The 19,881-nt window shown below is 44.5% G+C and overlaps 1 protein-coding gene across 3 annotated transcripts in view; it reads right to left on the bottom strand.

The window, feature by feature from the left end:
* Nucleotides 1-1,992: 1,992 nt before the first annotated feature.
* The window catches only part of MVB12B (multivesicular body subunit 12B), an 87,543-nt gene continuing 69,654 nt past the window's right edge, over nucleotides 1,993-19,881 (bottom strand). For 2 of the 3 annotated variants that reach the window (XM_044306373.1, XM_044306371.1), the window contains exons 8-10: nucleotides 14,584-14,639; nucleotides 13,048-13,128; nucleotides 1,993-5,317 (exon numbers count right to left, since the gene is read on the bottom strand). In XM_044306373.1, coding sequence (XP_044162308.1) covers nucleotides 5,231-5,317; nucleotides 13,048-13,128; nucleotides 14,584-14,639 — 224 coding nt within the window. In that variant the 3' untranslated portion in view covers nucleotides 1,993-5,230. The remainder of the gene's footprint in view (nucleotides 5,318-13,047; nucleotides 13,129-14,583; nucleotides 14,640-19,881) is intronic. The other variant, XM_044306372.1, reaches the window with a different exon arrangement.

Raw genomic sequence — 19,881 nt, 5'->3', positions numbered from 1 at the left:
CTAAGGACAGGTGTGTGTCAATAATGAGGATTCTGCTTGTGTTCTTGCCCCTACCTTTTAACACAATCTGGATTGCCAAAGATTCGCCCTTTGTGAATTTGGTCTACAATGTAGCGGTTTAAAGGTGTTTCTGGGATCAGAATATTGATGGCCTATTCCTGAAGCCAGATTTTTGCCCAAAATGGCATTGTATATTGTCACTAATGCCTCTCCGGACTACTAAAAGTCCACATAAAATATAAAGATCTTCATACACTTTGGATTTTAAATTTGGTCGTTAAGGGGGATGTCCAGAATTTTGATATTGATGGCCTATCCTCAGGATGGGTCATTAAAGAGGTTGTCTGGGCTTTTAATATTGATTTAGGTCATCAATATCAGATAGGCGGGGCCCAACACCCGTCATCCCCACCGATCAGCTGTATGAAGGGAATGGCGCACACAGTGCGCACGTGTCGTCTCCCTTCTCTCTTCCTGTCCTCTGCTGCTGTCTATGGTGTTTGCCATAGACAGCAGCGGTGAACAGGAAGAGAGGGGAGACGGCACGTGCGTACCGTCTCCTCATACAGCGGATCGACGGGGGTGCCGGATGTTGGACCCCCACCAATCTGATATTGATGATCTATCCAGAGGATAGGTCATCAATAGTAAAAGCCCGCAAAATCCCTTTAATATCTGATCGGTGAGGGTCTGACTCCCGGCACCCCCATAAATCAGCTTTTTGAAGAGGCACTCCAGTGAGCGCTGCGACTTCTTCCTAGGCCAGTGACATCACGTTCATCAGTCATGGCCTAGGCACAGCTTAGACCGATCAAGTGAGAGGGAGTAAGCTGCAATACCAAGCACATTCACTTTGCAATGTATGGCACTGTGCTTGGTAAACTGTGGTGCGGCAGCCTCTTCAAACAGCTGATCGGTGGGGTTGTCAGGCACTGGACCCCCTCCGATCAGACATCTGAGGATAGGCCATCAAAATCCCAGACAATCCCTTTAAACTTCTAAATAACTGACATTGATATTAGCGTATCTTAAGGTATGAAGATCCTAAATGATGGAAAATTAACGGGTTGGTTACAGATATCCCTTATTGATGAGGGTTTCAAGAGCAGATGACGGTCCGCATACTTATTTCTGAAGTTTCTGCAATTGGGAAACCCTTTAAATTTTAATATGCTGTTCAAATAAACTATCCCAAAAAACCTTCAGTCCCCATGGCCATACAACCAGTTAAAATATTCAATGTTTGACTAACTCAACCGGTTCATCATCTTCCTTTTTTGAAATTACAGAATACATTTCTTCTAAAGTCCATTTAATATTTAATTAAGAGTCCGGCTCTCGCACAATATTGTGTTACAGCCTGCAGAACTGCCTCTCGTAAACCTCCAGCATTTTTAATTTAGAAGAATAATTACGCAAAATCTGTCGGTTATGAAATGTATCCTGGATGTGCCTTATACAAAAAGAATTTCAAACGCCCCACAAGACTATCTGGCTCACGCCATCTGTCTAACATCTAATCTGCTTTTAGCTTTATGAAGCAAGAAAATGACCATTGTTGCGCTTTGCTTTTATTCACACAAAGTATTTGTGGAAGGAGCGGAGGTGATCAGAATGTCATTAGAAATGAACATCCAAAGAGAAATGAGGAGTATTTTCTCATTACCTGCTATTGTTAATCTTTTTCAGTTGTTAAAGGGGTTGTTAAATTGTAACTGTCATGTTTTTTGTTTTTTTGTAATGTATAGAGGCAGTGATACTGAACATTTTTGTAATATACTTTAGTTACTAAAATTGAACATTACTATTAAAAAAATAGCTCTAAAGTGGCCCATTTTGAGCCTTAGCAATGCTCCTCTGTCTTCTGTTTACATAACACAGTGTTGCGCAAGTCTCTATAGTTATGTAAACAGGAGACAGAGGAGCGTAGCTAAGGCTCAAAATGGGCCACTTTAGAGCTATTTTTCTAATAGAAATGTACAATTTTAGTAATTAAAATATATTACAAAAATGGTCAGTATCACTGCCCCTATACATTACAAAAATAAAAAAAAATAATGAGAATTACACTTTAAGCCTGTTTTAAGTGATAGCCTATCCTCCGAATAGGCCATCACTAGCTGAACGGTGAATATCCGGCATTACGCACCACCACCGATCAGCTCTTCTGTGTAACACCGCCATCAGAAGTTGTCACCGAAGCTACAGGATATCGTCAACTGCAGCACTGCTCCCATAGACGTGAGTGACGAGTGCTGTACACTACAATGTTGATGATACTCTGTAGCTCTGGCGATAGAACTACACAAAAAACTGATTGGCACTGGTCCGGCACCTTTCACCCCCGCCAATCAGCTAGTGATGGCCTATCCTGAGGACAGCCCACGTGCACAAACTCTGGAATTGAAGTCTGATCAATGACTATGCCCCTTAGGCTGGCCAAGGATTTGAGCTATCTAATGTGTATGTTTGGCCGACAGCTATCCCCCCCTATACACGCATGTTTGGCTCAGCCAAGCATGGCTGTGTTCTAATGAGGAGAAAGCCCCTGTCCCATACCCCTGGCAGCAGCTTATCTCATCTTAGAACAAAAGGAACGGGCGTGTCGAAATCCAACAGCCAATCTGTCTCCCTCAATATTTGCCTTCATGGAGGGTCCCCATGTACATTAGATGGTTGATTGGTCGAGCCTAAATAGGAGGCTTTGGCCAACATTCATGTAATTTAAACGGTCAGCTTAACTCCAAAATCTATGGGCACTAACTGTACCCAACCAATGCCCAAAATAGTGCTCTTTAAGCTATGGGGGTAGGACTAATGAATTTCAACAGATAATACAACGTTGTGTACACAAGTCATTTCTAACAAAACTGAAGGTCTTGATGTTAAAGGGGTTTTCAGGTAATACCGATTTATTTATATTTTTTTAGCAGTTGCCTGCAGCCTGCCCCTTTAAACAGAAGAGTCATACTTACCTGCTCCCTGCCGCTCCAGTCTTCCACGCTGCCTTTGCTACGTTCATCTTCCGGCAGTGGAATGGGCATAGTCACATGCACCACTCCAGCCAATGACTGGCTTCAGCAGCTGATGTGTGGCGTTGGTGGCCACAATAACTGCTGAAGCCAGTCATTGTCTAGAGCAGTGCATGTAACCATGCACCGCAGGAAGAAAACTGTGCAGGCATCAGAAGATGACCTGGGTGGCGTGGAGCAGGTAAGCATGAATCTTCTGTTTTAGGGGGCAGGCTGTGGCCACTTGCAAAAAAAAATTCTGTATTATCAGAAAATCCCTTTAAGTTACATAGGCTAAATTGGTCCATTTTGCAAATGTATGGCCCAGCTGAAGATATATGTTCTGTCAACACCTATACTATTGACGGGTGGGACTTGTCCAACCTATGGTCTACTACACACTGCTGACTTCATCCAAGGCTATTTGTGCTGTACAAGCTTCTATAGAAGAAACTTCAGAGGAAGGGTTGCTAACGTGGGTCATATGTGTGAACAAGGTCCTAAGAGCTTTCCATTACTACCACGTTTATGGCTGAAAGTTTCACATTTAAAGGGGAAGCACACATTTTTGGACAGTATGGCTAGAAAAATCAGAGGACATTGTGCTATATTCCCTACAAAGCAACTTGTGAAGGATGTCTCCAAGGGAGACCATGAGGACGGAATTGACGATAGTAGTCAACCATTTATAATTCTACTGAAGAACATTTAAGAACTTTAATTTTCTTCTGAAACTGTATCTTCCCTTTCACATTGGCTTGAGGTCTTTCAAGCCTGGAGTTACAAACACTAGGACATTTCAATAGACTGTCGAGGGCTTCCATGGACTGATATGGAACCTTATATGAAGACAGGGGCACTTTCAAAAAGTGTTTAGTGGTAAAATGGCTACCTTTCTTGGCCCCTACATACATGTGCAAGCTCGGCTTGGCTGAGCATGCATGTGTCCTGAATAGGAAGAGTGGGAAAAGCTGCTGCAAGACAACTCTACACGAGAACAAAAAGGGTGGTTGAAATCCAAGTGCCCAATCCTTATATCTCCCCAACATCTGGCATCAGGAGAGGGTCAGGAGGTCCCCATACACAGTTAGGTCCCATGCACATGATCGTGTCCTTTTTGGGTTTCACAAATCGTGGATCTACAAAATACGGATGCTGCCCGTGTTGCATCCACATTTTTTGCATACCCACTGACTTCAATGGGTCCTTGGTCCGCATTTTGCACAATCTATCTTTTTGCGGAATGGACATATGGATGCGGAAGGCACATGGATGAGCCATGTGCTTGGCGCATCCATATATATCCACTCCGCAAACAGATACAACATGTCCTACAAGTCTGCAAAATGTGGACTGCAGACCCATCGAAGTCAATGGGTCTGCAGAAAATGTGGATGCAACACGGACAGGATCTATATGAGCAAACCGAATAGAGTCATGCGCATGGGGCCCCAATGGTCAGACGGTCCTGCCAAAATCGCCAGCATTTATCTTATATGCAAGACCAGGTTTAGAATAGAAAAAAGGGCATGCTTCCAGAAACAGTGCCACTCTTGTCTACAGGCTGTGTCTAGCATTGCAGCTCGGTCCCATTTAAGGGTGTCAGGCGGAGCAGCAATTCCAGGCAAAGCCTTATGTACAAGAGTGGCGCCGTTCATATATAAAAAAAAAATCAACCTTGGACCTTCCCCTTTAAAACCTATGAAATAATCACAAGACCATCACATTTATGAACATGATGGGGTCTCCACCTCTGCCATGCACAATCCACTTTTTATTGAAGCACGTGCAGGCTTCGGCATGTGCCAGATGTGATCACAGATGAAGTATGTGCTCCGTGTTTGGCTAAAGCGATACCGCATCATCACATGCCACTGTCCCTGAATGCTCATGGATACCGCCACTATGGAGGGACTAGAAGTGTGCAGACAAACTTAGTACAGGTTAACACTGGAGCGTTGCGAGCCGGAGGGCTCAGCACCGATAATACAACTCAACAGGGGGGGGATTTTTTTTTTTTCTTTTTAAGTAGCTATATATACAAAATACCAATACAAAAAAACAGAATCTGTTAGAAAAAAAAACAAAAAAAAAAACTCCACCAACTCTTCACGTCTGCCGCTCCGGCAGGGCAGGGGGTTAGAAGTTATGGTTAGCAGCAATGGGTTCTGCTCAGTAGTACTTGTGCGCGCCAAATGCATTAGCCACCTTCCTGGATCTCACGATGGGGGCATCTGTTGGCACCGGGCAGGGCTGGGAGGCAGGCGGGCAGCAGCGCTCTGTTCTGTTCTGAAGCTGTAGTCATACTATGGGAAGACAAAGCAGGAAAAGGTTGTCAGCTGGATATTATACATACGGATTACCAAGTAACCGGCTGGGCAAAGAGGGTGGCTGGTATTAATCCTGCACGGTAAGGCTGAAACAATAGGTCAGCAGTGCCATCTTGTGGCCGACAAAATTACTTCGAGTCTCCAAATTAAAATCCTATAGCTAATATTACAGTACAAATATGAGACTGAGGACAGTGAAGACACAGGTGGCAACCTGGAGCAAAGGATGAGGCCACTCTGGTGGCTACACTGTCTTTAGGACCTAGGTCTGCAGAGCCAAGGTGTATGGGTGCACTCTAGGTGGCTGCACCATCTACGGAGCCAAGGTGTATGGGGGCACTCTAGGTGGCTGCACCATCTACGGAGCCAAGGTGTATGGGGGCACTCTAGGTGGCTGCACCATCTACGGAGCCAAGGTGTATGGGGGCACTCTAGGTGGCTGCACCATCTACGGAGCCAAGGTGTATGGGGGCACTCTAGGTGGCTGCACCATCTATGGAACCAAGGTGTATGGGGGCACTGTAGGTGGCTGCACCGTCTACGGAGCCAAGGTGTATGGGGGCACTCTAGGTGGCTGCACCATCTACGGAGCCAAGGTGTATGGGGGCACTCTAGGTGGCTGCACCATCTACGGAGCCAAGGTGTATGGGGGCACTCTAGGTGGCTGCACCATCTACGGAGCCAAGGTGTATGGGGGCACTCTAGGTGGCTGCACCATCTACGGAGCCAAGGTGTATGGGGGCACTCTAGGTGGCTGCACCATCTACGGAGCCAAGCTGTATGGGGGCACTGTAGGTGGCTGCACCGTCTATGGAACCAAGGTGTATGGGGCCACACTGGATTAAAGTGGCATGGAGCCATTCTCTAACAGTAAAATAAAATATCTGGGGAACACATTTTGATTATAGGGATCTTTAAAAGAACATACATGGGACAGCTGGTAGGTTGAAAAATTTGCGCATGCATGAGCTACCAGTGCATGTGGCAAGGTAGAGCCTGCAAGATAAAGTAGGGTTAACGTGCTAAAGAGAGGCACCAAAGACTTTCGCGCGTAGGCAAGTTGTAGCTAAAAGAAGCCTTCATGAAAGACCGAGCCAGATAGAGAGAAAGCAAAAATAAATCACTGCATGGCGGTATTACTCTGTCTATATGGCAGTATTATTTGGTTACTTTGGTTAGTATTAAAAACCTGACCTGATGATTATACAGAGAGGAGCGGTGCTACATAACTGTTCGGTAAGTGCTGCTCAAATCTTACTGCTAGAATGGTAGCGCCAGTCACCGACATGTAGTGCTCTTCGGGTATAGACACAGGATGTAATATACAGAGGCAAAATTCATTACGTAATTGAGGTAACATGTGGGTTATTCATGATGCATTGCAAAGGGTTAAATCTGCAGGGTAAACCAGGCACAGCCGCCTGTATGTTCAAACTGCTGTGTCTAAGTAAACCGCCAAGAGGACGTGGCCTCTCCATTGTGCCGTTTCTCAGATTAGACCCACATAGGGATCAGTTAACTTGCGTTTTCAAGTTCGGCGTACAAGGTTCGGGTTCAGTTATGGATTCTGCTACCACAGACCATAACTTATGGTCCGTGGTAGCGGAATCCGTAATGGGATTCTTAGATAACCCGAACCTTGTATGCCGAACTTGAAAACGCAAGTTCATTCATCCCTAGACCCACACAATCAGACACTGATGGTCTATTCTCAGGATAGGCTATATTAGATTTGTGAAAAACCTTTAAAAAAAAAAAAAAAGAGTCACTCTCACCTCACAGACTCCCTGCTGCTCCAGTTTCAACTCTTCCTAGGTCCTCCACCAGTCTCTACTTCGTAGTCCCTCTTGACATGGATTTCACAGCTCGGTCAGTCACTGGCTGAGGCGGATTACCTCTGCGGGCAGTGATTGGCCTTTTGGTCACATTTCCTATGTCAAGAAAGACCATAAAAGTAGAGATTGACAGAGGACCCAGGAAGCATTGGAACAGGAGCAGCAGGGAATCTGTGAAGTGAGTGACACTTTTTTTTAATGGGAAGTGTGGGAAAGTAAGAACCTTTTTTTCAAAGCCATTCTGTCTCTTATTTAAAGGGAACCTGTCACCAGGATTTGATGTATAGAGCTGAGGACATGGGTTGCTAGATGGCTGCTAGCTCATCCGCAATACCCAGTCCCCATAGCTCTGTGTGCTTTTATTGTGTAAAAAAAACCTATTTGATCCATGTGCAAATACCAACGATATGTGTCCTGTACGTTAGATGAGTCCAGCGTAAAGGAGCACAGCACCGCCCCGCATCCTCAGAATCTCCTCCCTGCTCCCCGACGTCAGAAAGCCAAAGCGTCGTAATCTCGCGATGCGCGAGTTAGCGCATGCGCACTGTCGTCATAGTGTTCCTTCCCTGTGCTGGCATCAGCCTCAGGGAAGGAACTGCGCATGTGCTAGCTCACGCATCACGAGATTACGGCGCTCTGGCTTTCTGACGTTGGGGAGCAAGGAGGAGATTCTGGGGATGCGGGCTCCTTCACGCTGGACTCATCTAACGTACAGGACACATCTCAGGTTAATTTGCATATGTATCAAATAGTTTTTTTTTACACAATAAAAGCACACAGAGCTATGGGGACTGGGTATTGCGGATGTGCTAGCGGCCATCTAGCAATCCATGTCCTCAGCTCTATACACAAAATCCCGGTGACAGGTTCCCTTTAAAAGAAATGTGTCATCAGAAAATGACCTATTGTTTAAATCAAATTTTTATGTTAAACATATTGGCAATTTTTTCTTTATTCGATCTATCTAAATCCTAAAATCATGTAGTCCGCACACTGGCTACTAGGCTTAAAATAGGTCAAGACTTCCTGCTCTTTGACAGCCGCCACATGGGCCATAGACACAATGGACAGAAAGGGGACTCATTGATTTCTATGGGAGAGCTTTCTAGGCATGCTCTGTGACCTGAGCAGGGAGGGGGAGTGGATAAGCTCTAATGTCACCTATTGATCCTGTGTTATCAATACAAATGGTGATATCTGTCATTGTAATTCTGCCTGTGATGATAATACGATGTCTACTGAAACTTTACCGTCCAGAATAGGAAGTCTTGACATATTATTAGGCCTAGATGCCAATGTGAAAACTGGATTTTAGGCATTTTTTATTAAATATGGAAAATTGAAACTAATATCACCAAAAATACAAAAAAAAAAATATGTTTAACATAAAACATAGGTCATTTACACATTCCCTTCAATAGTTATCCCCTATCCCTATGCACAGAATAGGGGATAATTATTCCCTACTGCTGGGAACCCCACTGATCAGGAGAATGGGATGCCCATACCTCGCAGGCCTGACTTAGGCCTCACCCAGTTAAGCCAGTACTCTCTGCTCTGCACTGCTGAGGAGCAATCATCCTGAAACAGCTGTCTGCAGATGAGGTGCTGGCTTATTTATTATCCGAGTCATGTGTCAAGGCTTACTTAAAAGGGTCGAACATTGACTTATAGGACAGCTGCCTTACATCTGGTGGCATTAGAGGCAGAGCTTGCAAAGTACTCATTTACATCCCAGAATTCCAGCTGAGCGTGTATGGCCTATAAGTCTCCTCACGCCGACTAAGGTGCTCTCTCCCCGAGGAGAGTTACTGGTGGTCATCCATGCACACTACCACCATTCATGTGGAGACTCCGGGATCTCTGCTCTCAGGATTACTGTAGCTGGACCCCCCAGAAATCAGACACTTAACTGCAGATAGGGGAGAAGTGTTCTTTGGAGGAAACACCATTTAAAATAGTATTTTGGTCTTTCCTCCTCTTCTCATCCATTCCTGCCCTATTGAGAATGAATGTGTCCTCACCCGTTCCCGATACTGCGGAACAGATGCGGACATGTGAATGGACCCTTATACACTTTTCAAGGACTCCCAAATAATCCAGAAAAACGGAAGGCCTATTGGTTTCTGTAGGTGCCAGATTAAAGGAATTTTACTCTAACTGGCTCTGTCTGAGTAGCCCATTGATGTCATAGAACAGAGATCCCCAACCACTGGGCCCGGGACCAGTATCGGGCCGTAGAGGACGGGAATCATTGGCTCCTGCGTCCTGCCGTTTAGCCTAATTTAATCCTGAGGCCAAAGTATGGTGCAGGATGGTCGCGATTAAATCATCGCTACCTTCTCATTGCAGGCGGAGGGAGTGAGGGACGTATTTAGGTTTTTTTGTGAATTTCTGCACACTACTGGGGGCTCTACAGACAAGGGGTTGGGAAATTATATGTACAGAGGGCATTAATTGTGAAGCGCAAAAGGACACAGTGGAAAAATTGTCTTGCGTGAAAACTGGTCCGTGATGCAAAAAAGGTTGGGGATAACTGCTCTACAGAGAATATACTGGTACCAAATACTAACGTACAGTATTACTGTAAGCAAACACCTGAACCAGAAACAGAGTCTGCTCCGAAACAGAAGGGGTTACAGCAGTCAAGTGGGAGCCTGTTTATCAAACACAAACCTCCCGGAGCTGAAGGAGGCGACTGGATCTGAGCACAACACATAAAGATGTCGAGCACTCGCTAATTAGCTCTTAAAAAGACACAAATTAGACATGCGTGGCTAACAGCAATTATAATCAAGACGAATCTCCAGCCATTTGGGAACAGAAGAAACAAAAGAGGTAAGGAAAAGAAAGGAAGAACGGCGAGAGACACACCGGGAAATGCTCCTCTATGAGCTCTTTGGCATAAAGTACAATTATAAAAATGGCTGCCTGTTTTCTCAGGTCATTTCTTATCTTGTGAGTTATTTCCCATTTGTAAAATAAGATCATTAAAGCCTGTGTGACTGACACATGTGTAAGTGTGCGCCTGCACTAGGTTGCTGGCTGATAGGAGTGCTTGTGCAGCTTCAAGTTCAGGGCTCAGCAAGACATTCCTTTAAGACGCTCTTTTTCTTTCCTGATTTAAGACTTTGGGGTAGATTTATCCAAATGGGTGTAAAGGCAAATGAGTTTAGTTGTCCATAGCAACCAATCAGATTCCACCTTTCAATTTTCAGAGCTCTTTTGGAAAAGGAGAGGATCGATCTGATGCAACTAAGCCAGATTTCACTGCACTGCGCAGCCAATGAAAATTAATATCTAATACAGATACAGGAGGCGGCAGAATCACATAGCCTGCACCCGACCTCTGTGACAGAGAGCTGGGTGCCGCACCTGAGGGGTTAACTGCCACGTATCGCAGCACCCTGTCATAGAGGTCTGGTGCAGGCTATGTGACTCTGCCGCTGCACCCGCCTCCTGTATCTGTATTAGACGTTAATGATTGGTGGCGCAGTGCACCCTCCCCAGTATGAAAAACATTGGTGGCGCAGAGCGCCCTCAACCTTCGCTCCACCCCCAAAAAATTTGGGGTATCGCAACAACCCTATCACAGATGGGACAGTCCCTTTAAGAGGGTTTTCCGATTGTGTTTTATACTGATGACCTAGTCATCAGTATCTGATCAGTGGCAGTCAGACTCCCGACACCCCTGCAGATCAGCTGTTTGAAGAGGCCAGGGGCTCCGGGGAGCACTGCAGCAGCCTCGCATCTCAACATACACAGCACGTTCATTGGATAGCGGCTGTGCTTGGCATCGCATCACTTGAATGGGACTGATCTGCGCCTAAGCCATGTGACTGATGAATATGACGTGTGACAAGTGAGCCCTGTGGCCTCTTCAAACAGCTGATCAGTGGGGGTCCCGGGTGACCCGGGTTACTTTGCGATGTCTTGCAAGACGTAGTTGAATAACTTCGGTATTTGATTTTTAAAGTGGAAAACCACCTTAAAACTTGGATCCAAACTCTACTTTGGTTCCAAATGGTACCTCAGAACCGACGCAGAGTTTAGATCCAAGTTTTAAAGTGGTTTTCTACTTTAAAAATCAAATACCGAAGTATTCAATGAAGACACGCGAGTCTTTGCAAATAACTAACTTTGCCTCATCGGAGGCCGCACATTTTAATGCTGTACAGAGACTCCATACAGAGTTAATCCGAAGTTTTGAGCTAAGGGTACTTTCACACTTCCGGCAGAGACGGCAATCCGGACGCAAACGGATGGCATTTGTATTGCATTGAAATACTGGATCCGTCTCTCCGGTGCCATCCGGAAAAACCGATCCGGTATTTTTTATTTTTTTTCACAGATTTAAAAAGGTCTGCGCATGCGCGGACTGGAAGAACAGATCAGTCAATGAGGCAATTTAAATGCCGGATCCGGCACCAATACATTTAAATGGAAGTGAATGCCGAATCCGGAATTCCGGCAAGTGTTCCGGAATTTTGGAAAAAGACTGAACTGAAGACATCCTGATGCATACTGAACGGATCACTCTCCACTCAGAATGCATTAGGATAAAACTGATGAGTTTTTTTCCAGTATAGAGCCCCTAGGACGGAACTCAGCGCCGGAAAAGAAAAACGATGCTGTGAAAGTAGCCTAAATGACTTCGGATAATCACTGCTGATGACCTATCTTAAGAATAGGGGAAAAAAAGGGGGAGCATAGCAGCACATCAAAAAACAGCCTTAGGCTACATGTACACGAACGTTGTTTGTTTCAGTGTCCGTTCAGTTTTTTTTTTTGCGGATAGGATGCGGACGTATTCATTTCAATGGGTCCGCAAAAACTGCGGACAGCATACCGAGTGCTGTCTCCATCAGAATGTCCGTTCCGCAGCCCCGCAAAAAAAAAAAATAGAACATGTCCTATTCTTGTCCGTTTTAGGCATTGTTATCAGCAAAAAAAAACAAAAAAACGGATGGCATACGGATGTCATCCGTTATTCTTTGCGGATCCGCAATTTGCGGATGACAAAACACATACGGTCGTGTGCATGTAGCCTTACTGTGGGCTGGTGCCCGCAGTGTTGGGTGCCAGTCCGAAGCACCCCCCAGCAAAAGCCAATTTCAAAGGAGATCGCGGCACTCACAAGCTTGAAAAAGACCACACTGGCCGAAACATCGCTTTATTTTGGCGATTACATTTTGGAATAATGAAGACTTGTGAGAGCCGTGGTCTCCGTTGAAATTTAACCATCTTAATGATAGGTCATCAGTATAAAACACTTGGAAAAAGGGATTGTCCCAGCTGTGGCGTTTATGGCCTATCAAAAGGATATGCTGCAAATGTCAGATAAATGTGGGACCTCTAGGATCCGCTCCTATCTGAGCGTGCGCTCAACACTCTCCATTCACTAAGAGCGGAGCGAGCGCGAGATCCCTGGACCCATGTGAGGCACAGGTCTGTAATGTACTACGTGATGTCTGATTTTTATTTCTTACATCCATTGTGGCGTTACCCCTTTAGTTGGTCCTACATTTTTGTAAGTCCATACCTTGACTAACGGACTTGAGCAAGGACAGTACCTGAGAAGGTCACCTAGGACGGAGAGATCGGTGCACGTGAAAGATTTTGGCAAAGATTTATCAAAACTGGTATAAAAGGAAAATTGCCTTAGTCGCCGATGGCTCTGAAAGGTGGAATCTGATTGGTTGCTATGGGCAACAAAGCCAGTTCTGCTTTGCACCAGTTTTGATAAATCTACCCCTTTGTATCTAGAATAGTGCAGCAGATTTAGATACTTACAGAAATCTTAAAAAAATTAAATAAATACAATGCACTTTATGGAGTCCATATTTTCTACATCCCTTGCTCCCTTCTTACCTCTTTTTCTATTTCGGCCAGGGACTTGATCGTAATACCCAAAAGATCAACCTGCTGCATCTGAAACAAAGAAACCTCTTTCTGATTAACCAGAATTTAAGAGGTTCAGTTAAAGAGAAGACAGGAATCTTTGTATTACAAAAAGTGTACTGCAGCATTATCTTCACACAAGCAGCCATCAACACAACAGCCCTGCAATTCCACTAGTGACCACACGAGGGCAGGAAAACCAAAGGAATGGAGAATTTCTCAGCTACTGTAGCACAATATCTAATACACAAACACAGAACTTCCCACTGTAGTAAAAAAAATAAAAAGTATATATAATATGTAAGACTTCACCCAAAAAGTGTACATTTAAAAAAATAAAATAAAATGTATTACACAAAAATATATATTATACAATATATAATTCAAAAACAGCACGCATAAACTGCATGCACATTGGAAAATAGGATATCTACTGCAAAAGGCTGAATTCTTAATATAAATTGCTAATGGGTGATGTACTGACACCAGGAATTAATATTAATGCCCAATACAGTATTAAGAGGGCAAATCTAGTTATTATACTTTATATTTTCTTTTAGTATAATCCTAATTTATTGTATACTGGTGGGTTTGTATTTTTTATTAAAGTAAAAAAATTATAAATAAAAAATTATATTTATATATATATATATATATATATATATATATATATATATATATATATTTAGTTATATTTAACTTTTTTTTTTTTGAGTGACAAAATGACTTTCCTCTATAAACTATTAATACGTTATCATTTTGGCAAAATAGCTAAATTATATCTGGTCTAAGGCCTATGAGGATTCTGGCCACGGGCTCATATAGACGAAAGAAAGGGTCTATAAAGTAACGTTCACACGATTGCTTTTCCAGCGTAATTTTGGTCCCGGTGCCCACACTGGAATTTTTCTGAAAACACGCCATCCCCATGTTCTTTCTGCCTCCCATACATCTCAATGGCAGGTAGCACTGAGGATCGCGGAGCAGCAGCTTATAGCCACGGCTGCACCGAGAAGAGACATGTCCGTTCTCTGCGTGGTCGTGGCTCAGAGCTGCCACTGTCAGGTTTCTGGTGGAATTATCCACGGGACTGTGTGCGCCAAAATTCTGCTGAAAGTGGCGTCCTATCTGCACATGGGTGTCAAAACAGAAAACCAAGCAACACCAACAGCAAGCGTTCCCTGGGGGTTTTCGTGCAGGTGGCCTTGGAGGACTTTCCGGAAAACAAAAAAGCAGAGTATAAGGGTCTGCTTGAGACAGATCTATCTTCATTGTCTCATCTGATATTGCAGCAAGACCTGTTCACATGAACTAAGTTTCCTTTGGAAAGGATTGGCGCTGTTACTGAAAGATTTATTTTTATTTTTTCTAATTTCAGACGACCTGTTTAATAGTTTTTATGTACACTGATAACTAGAAGTTACATTAAAAAAAAGCCTAAAAAAATTAAAATAAAATAAAATAAAAAACAAATCTGACCATTTATAGTGTGGACTGTACACTCACCGCCTCTGACGCACATGCAAACTTCTCGGAAATCATAAAAGGAACGCCATCCATTGCTGAAAGAGAAATAAAAGGAAGTGGAAAAGATGAAAACAATGAAAAAAATAAAAATAAATAATAATATCTTCATGAAAAATGACAGCTCTACAATTACACAAAATGACATCGAGGCCCAGACAGCGATCTTTTATAAAGGATATCAGTTTCTCTAATCAACCCAGAAAAGAATTAAAGACATTTTTTATATTTGTGTCAATGCATTTCTCGCCACCCTATAAAACCGGGCCGCGTGTTACGTGACAGCACAGATACGGCTGTGACGGTTATTCATAGAAATGTCTCCTTGTTGGTCGGGTCCACACCGAGCCGCGCTCATCTGGGCGTCTGTCACATGTGAGTTAGGGCACCGCCGCTCCGGCATAACAAGCTCCCCCCGTGTCACCTGCAGTCATTAAAGCCGAAGCCACTTCATCTGGGCGTTCTGCCACCGTACGCCGTACAGAACGCGAGCCCATGCCAAGGGCTCAGCAGTGTAATTAGCATCCTCCTAAACAAACGAGCTTCCACACAGCTGTAATTAAGCAAGCTTGTAATTAAGTAGATGCCCTTTATCATACAGATCATGCTTAAAAACGCTTTGAAGAATGGATGTGTTATTAATGTGATAATGTCAAATCACAGACATTCGCCGGGGCTGTCAGCCTGTCCGCTCCCCGATCAGAGAACACAGTCCGCGTGCAGAAAAGATGGAAACTGCATGAATGTTCAATTTAATTACTTAGCAAATACTAAAGTCGCACATTTCCAGAGCGAGTTATTAATATGGCCCGAGCGTGCGCGTTTTCTGGACTGTGGGGGAGGGTGTACAGATGGGGTCTGCCTCCTGACAATCATGTGCCGCGTAGTAGAACACACTTCTGGTTAGGATTTTGCCAGGAGATGTGCCGTCTTTGGCCATAAAAACAAAAAAATAAAGAAAGAAATCTAATTTAATTTCAAAAGTAAAGCTTTGTTCCTGATGACAACACTTCTGGGCTTAAAGGGGTTGTGTCGCACGTAACCCCTTTAATGCTTACAAGGAAGTACTGTCACGGAGGATGTTGGTAGAGGTCATCTTCCCATCATTGCTTAAATCTTGACTAATATTATAGTTAATTCAGAATACCATTTTTGGTCCACGTCAATATCCCGTAGGACAATGCTGCTCAGTGACGGACGAGACCAGAGTATTTGTCATGGGGATTACGCGCGTTACGTAGGGACCCTTCATGTTCAAGTGCCTTCATCTCAGGACACAGGAAAGCACATTGGATTAAAAGGGTTGCCACAGAATCGCAACCTATCACCTATCCACCGGATAGATAAGGGTCTGATCAATGGGGGGCTGAACTGCCCATGGATCACAGGAATGGAGGGCCCCAGACGTCCCGTTCGGAGCAATGGTCATGCACAATGAAGACTATGAGACTGACATAGGTAGTTGAGTGCTGTACACCGCGATCTCCATCAATCCCCAAACATTTGTACACATGCACACCCATGGCTCCATTCAAACAGGGCACACGGGACCCCCTTCCATGTGATCAGCAGCGGCCCCAGTGGTAAATCGGGATTCTAGACAATCCCTTTAAAGGCATCCAAACATCAACCATCAGGTGATTGTATCATTATATCAGTGCAACATATCATTAAGGGCTCATGATCAGTGCTCATATTGCAGACCGTAAACGGCAGGTCCGCAATATACGGGCCATGTGCACTACGTGGTGCAGATGCAGACCCATTGACAAAGGGGTATTCCCATCTTAGACAATGGAGGCATATTGCTAGGATATGCCCCCATTGTCTGATAGGTGCAGGTCCCAACGCTGGGACCCGCACCTATGTCGAGAACAGAGCGGGGAGCGCTATGGCTGGAGGACCCCAGATTCCCGGGGGTCCGTCCACCACCAAGAGCTAATCCCCGCCTCTCCCATAGAAGTGAATGGGAGCCTGCGCGGCCCATGCTCCCATTCATTTCTATGGGGCAGACGGCAATAACCAAGACAGCGCTCAGCTATTTTCAGCGGCCCCATAGAAATGAATGGAGGGAGGCTGCGCATGCACAGGGCGCTCTCCTTCACTTTCGGGGCTCTCTTCTGGGTATAGGTGCGGGTCCCAGTGGTGGGATCCGCACCTATAAGACAATGGGGGCATATCCTAGCGATATGCCCCCATTGTCCATGATGAGACAACCCCTTTAAACGGGTCCGCAATCCGCAAGATACGACCAAAGACCGGACATCTATCTCTTGCGGTGCGGAGGCACAGGTCGGAAGCCCACAGACGCACTTCTATGGGTTTTCATATCCATGCCTGCGCACAAGCAAAAAGATAAAACATGTTCTATCTTTGGACGTATCTTGCGGAATGCGGACCGGATTCCGGTTTGGAAAACGTCCAGTTTACGCTGTGGAATCAAAACAGCCACCATTGGCCGCCCATTGGAAAAAATTGAAAAAACACCGCCATGTGCTAGCAGTTTTAGAAGTGGTTTCACAAACTTTTTTAGCAGCGCTCCTGCCCCCCAAAAAGGTTTCAGAATTGGATAAGGTCTCATGCACACGATCCGCATCCGTTCCGTGGTCCGTAAATCGCATCCTGTACTTTCCCATTCCGCTACTGTAAAAATGCCTATTCTTGTCTGCAAAACGGACAAGAATAGGACATGTTCTATGTTTTTTGCAGGAAGGTGTAACTGACATACGGATGCGGGTGTGAATTGGACGTGGACCAAAAATACAGTCATGTGCATGAGGCCTTAGAAAAACAAACACTTTAAAACCAATTCTAAAAACTCTTCCAAAAACCATCAAAACTCCTCTAAAACCACCACGAAATTACAAAAAGGACCCGTTTTCGGCTACTGATCTTCCTGCTGTAGATTTTGGCCGTGTGAACATAGCCTTAAAGTGAATGTCTGCCTTTTATCATTGTGTCATTTTTCGATCCAAAATGCTATGCTATGCCGATTCACTCACTAATCTCTCTCGATAGCATTGTTTTTCTGATACAGAGATCAACATTCCCTGCACAGACTCCGTTTATTTTGCGCACGGCAGTCACCACTAGAGGGAGCTCACTGCAGACAGTCATAATAAACTCAATAATAATACAGTATGTAATAAAGCTCCCTCTAGTGGCTGCAAGCAGCCAGCATGTTATGCTTTAACTCAACTTATGGCTTTGCAGGAGATTTGGAGCTTTGTATCAGAAAAACTATTGCTCACGATACCATTAAAAAATAAATCTACTACTACTTTTTTATTCTTATAGGAGAACCACAAATTTTTTGGACGCATATCAAAATATTCAAAGTTACTCCCATACTGAACATATACAGAGGTGGACCCCAAAATAGGAAGATCGCCGCATTGTTGTAGACCAAGCAATAGCTTGCATTGATTTGTCTGGTAATTGCAGGGTGCACGCTAAGGAGCGCTCACCCAGAAGATCACTCAGCTGGTGCATAAATTGAAATGCCTACATGGATGGCTAAATTCTGCCTGAAATGATAATAAAATATTATATTAATATGGAAATCATCCCGCTGTTACCGTACACTGATTAGTATATAAATTACACCTCATTACATAATAAACACAAACTGGGCGTACAATGAATTACGGGCGCGACGGCAGGCGTTCTCCTCCCGACACCCCTCCTGCTCCCACCCTGTATTCAGCTGCTTTGTGTATAGGCCACCATACGGAAGGCATCACATGACAGAATAAGGAAAGGGATACACCGTAATTACTACGGTGATCGAGTCTTCTAGCGTCCTTAAAGGGATATGAGATTTGAAAAAAAAAATGGTGGCACGCCACTCTCTTCCACTGGCTTAGTCTGGTATTGCAGCTCGTTCACTTGACAGAGAAGAAGCAGCAGTACCAGACAGTCCAAGGGCGGGGATGTTATTCGGGAAGAAACTAGGCCCTGTATCCTACCCTTCTAAAACCCCTTTGGCTATGTTCACATCGTTTTAATACATGGAAAAAAATCTGACGTGCGTTTGCCATGGGATCTCAGACAGAAATCTAAGGCTTCGGAGTGGCAATTTGTCATGCAAAGGAATAGATTTCAAATCAGTGGGATGCAGAGCAGTACAAACATTTATAACTTGTGGATTTCAGCGTAGAATATGATAGATTATGCGTGGAAAATACGCCACGTGAACATACCGAAGGCAGCAATACAGAGAGATCTAACCAGGCTTCCTTTTCAGAGGATGATGTAGTTGCTTGAAACCGGGATTTCATGCTGCCCCTGTTCACACTTGCATTCCCCCTGTTTGCAGAAGTTTCACAACAGCACCCTCCCAATCAAAAATGTCCGCTTTACTGACCAATTCAATTCGGTGATGGAGGAGAGAACCTGGTGGGGAACATTCTCCTCCATTAGAGTCAATGGTAACAGCAGCATTTTGTGCATGACCTACTGTAGGTAGTCTGTCACCTGTAATTCACACGTCCGTATGTGTTTTGCGGATCAGCAAAACACGGACACCGGCAATGTGCGTTCCGCATTTTGTGGACCGCACATTGCCGGCACTCTGATAGAAAATGCCTTTCCTTGTCCGCAATTGGACATGTTCAATTTTTTTGCGGAACGGAAGTGCGGATGCGGACAGCACATTCCGGCAGCTTTGAAAATGAATGGGTCCGCACCTGTTCCGCAAAATGCGGAACGGATGCGGACCCATTTTTCGGACGTGTGAATGGTCCCTTAATGCACACGTTCAGGATTCATGTGCGGAGGATCCACACTGAAATCCGCAGGTGTTCGCAGGGAAATCCCTATCAATTGGTGCGGATTTACATGCTGATTGATGCAGATTTTTCTCATGCGGATTTCTCTCCCCCCGTTGAAGTGAATGGATAAAATCAGGTCAGGAAAAAATAAAATAAATTGACATGCTGCGGATTTTAAAATCTGCACCGCAGGTCAAAATCCGTACGGAAAACAAATCTGTGTCAGAATTTCAAATTCTCATAGAATACAATGTACATGTCTTACGGTGCAGATTTTCCGCATGCAAATTATCCCGCAATCCTGGTCGTGTGCATTTAGCCTTAGGCTAAGGCCACACGGGACATACTTTCCGCAGTGGAATTTCTGCTGCAGAGTCACCGCGTTTCCGTACCAAATCCACCACAATATCCACACGTTACATGCAGATTTGTTGCCGACTCTGCATTGCAAAGGGTGAAAGCTGCGGATTGGCTGCACACAAATCCTTGGCGGCATTATCTGATACAT

The sequence above is a fragment of the Bufo gargarizans genome, chromosome 9 (genome assembly GCF_014858855.1).
Source record: "Bufo gargarizans isolate SCDJY-AF-19 chromosome 9, ASM1485885v1, whole genome shotgun sequence".
In the NCBI taxonomy this organism is placed as follows: Eukaryota; Metazoa; Chordata; class Amphibia; order Anura; family Bufonidae; genus Bufo; species Bufo gargarizans.
This window is presented reverse-complemented; position numbering and strand designations above follow the sequence as displayed.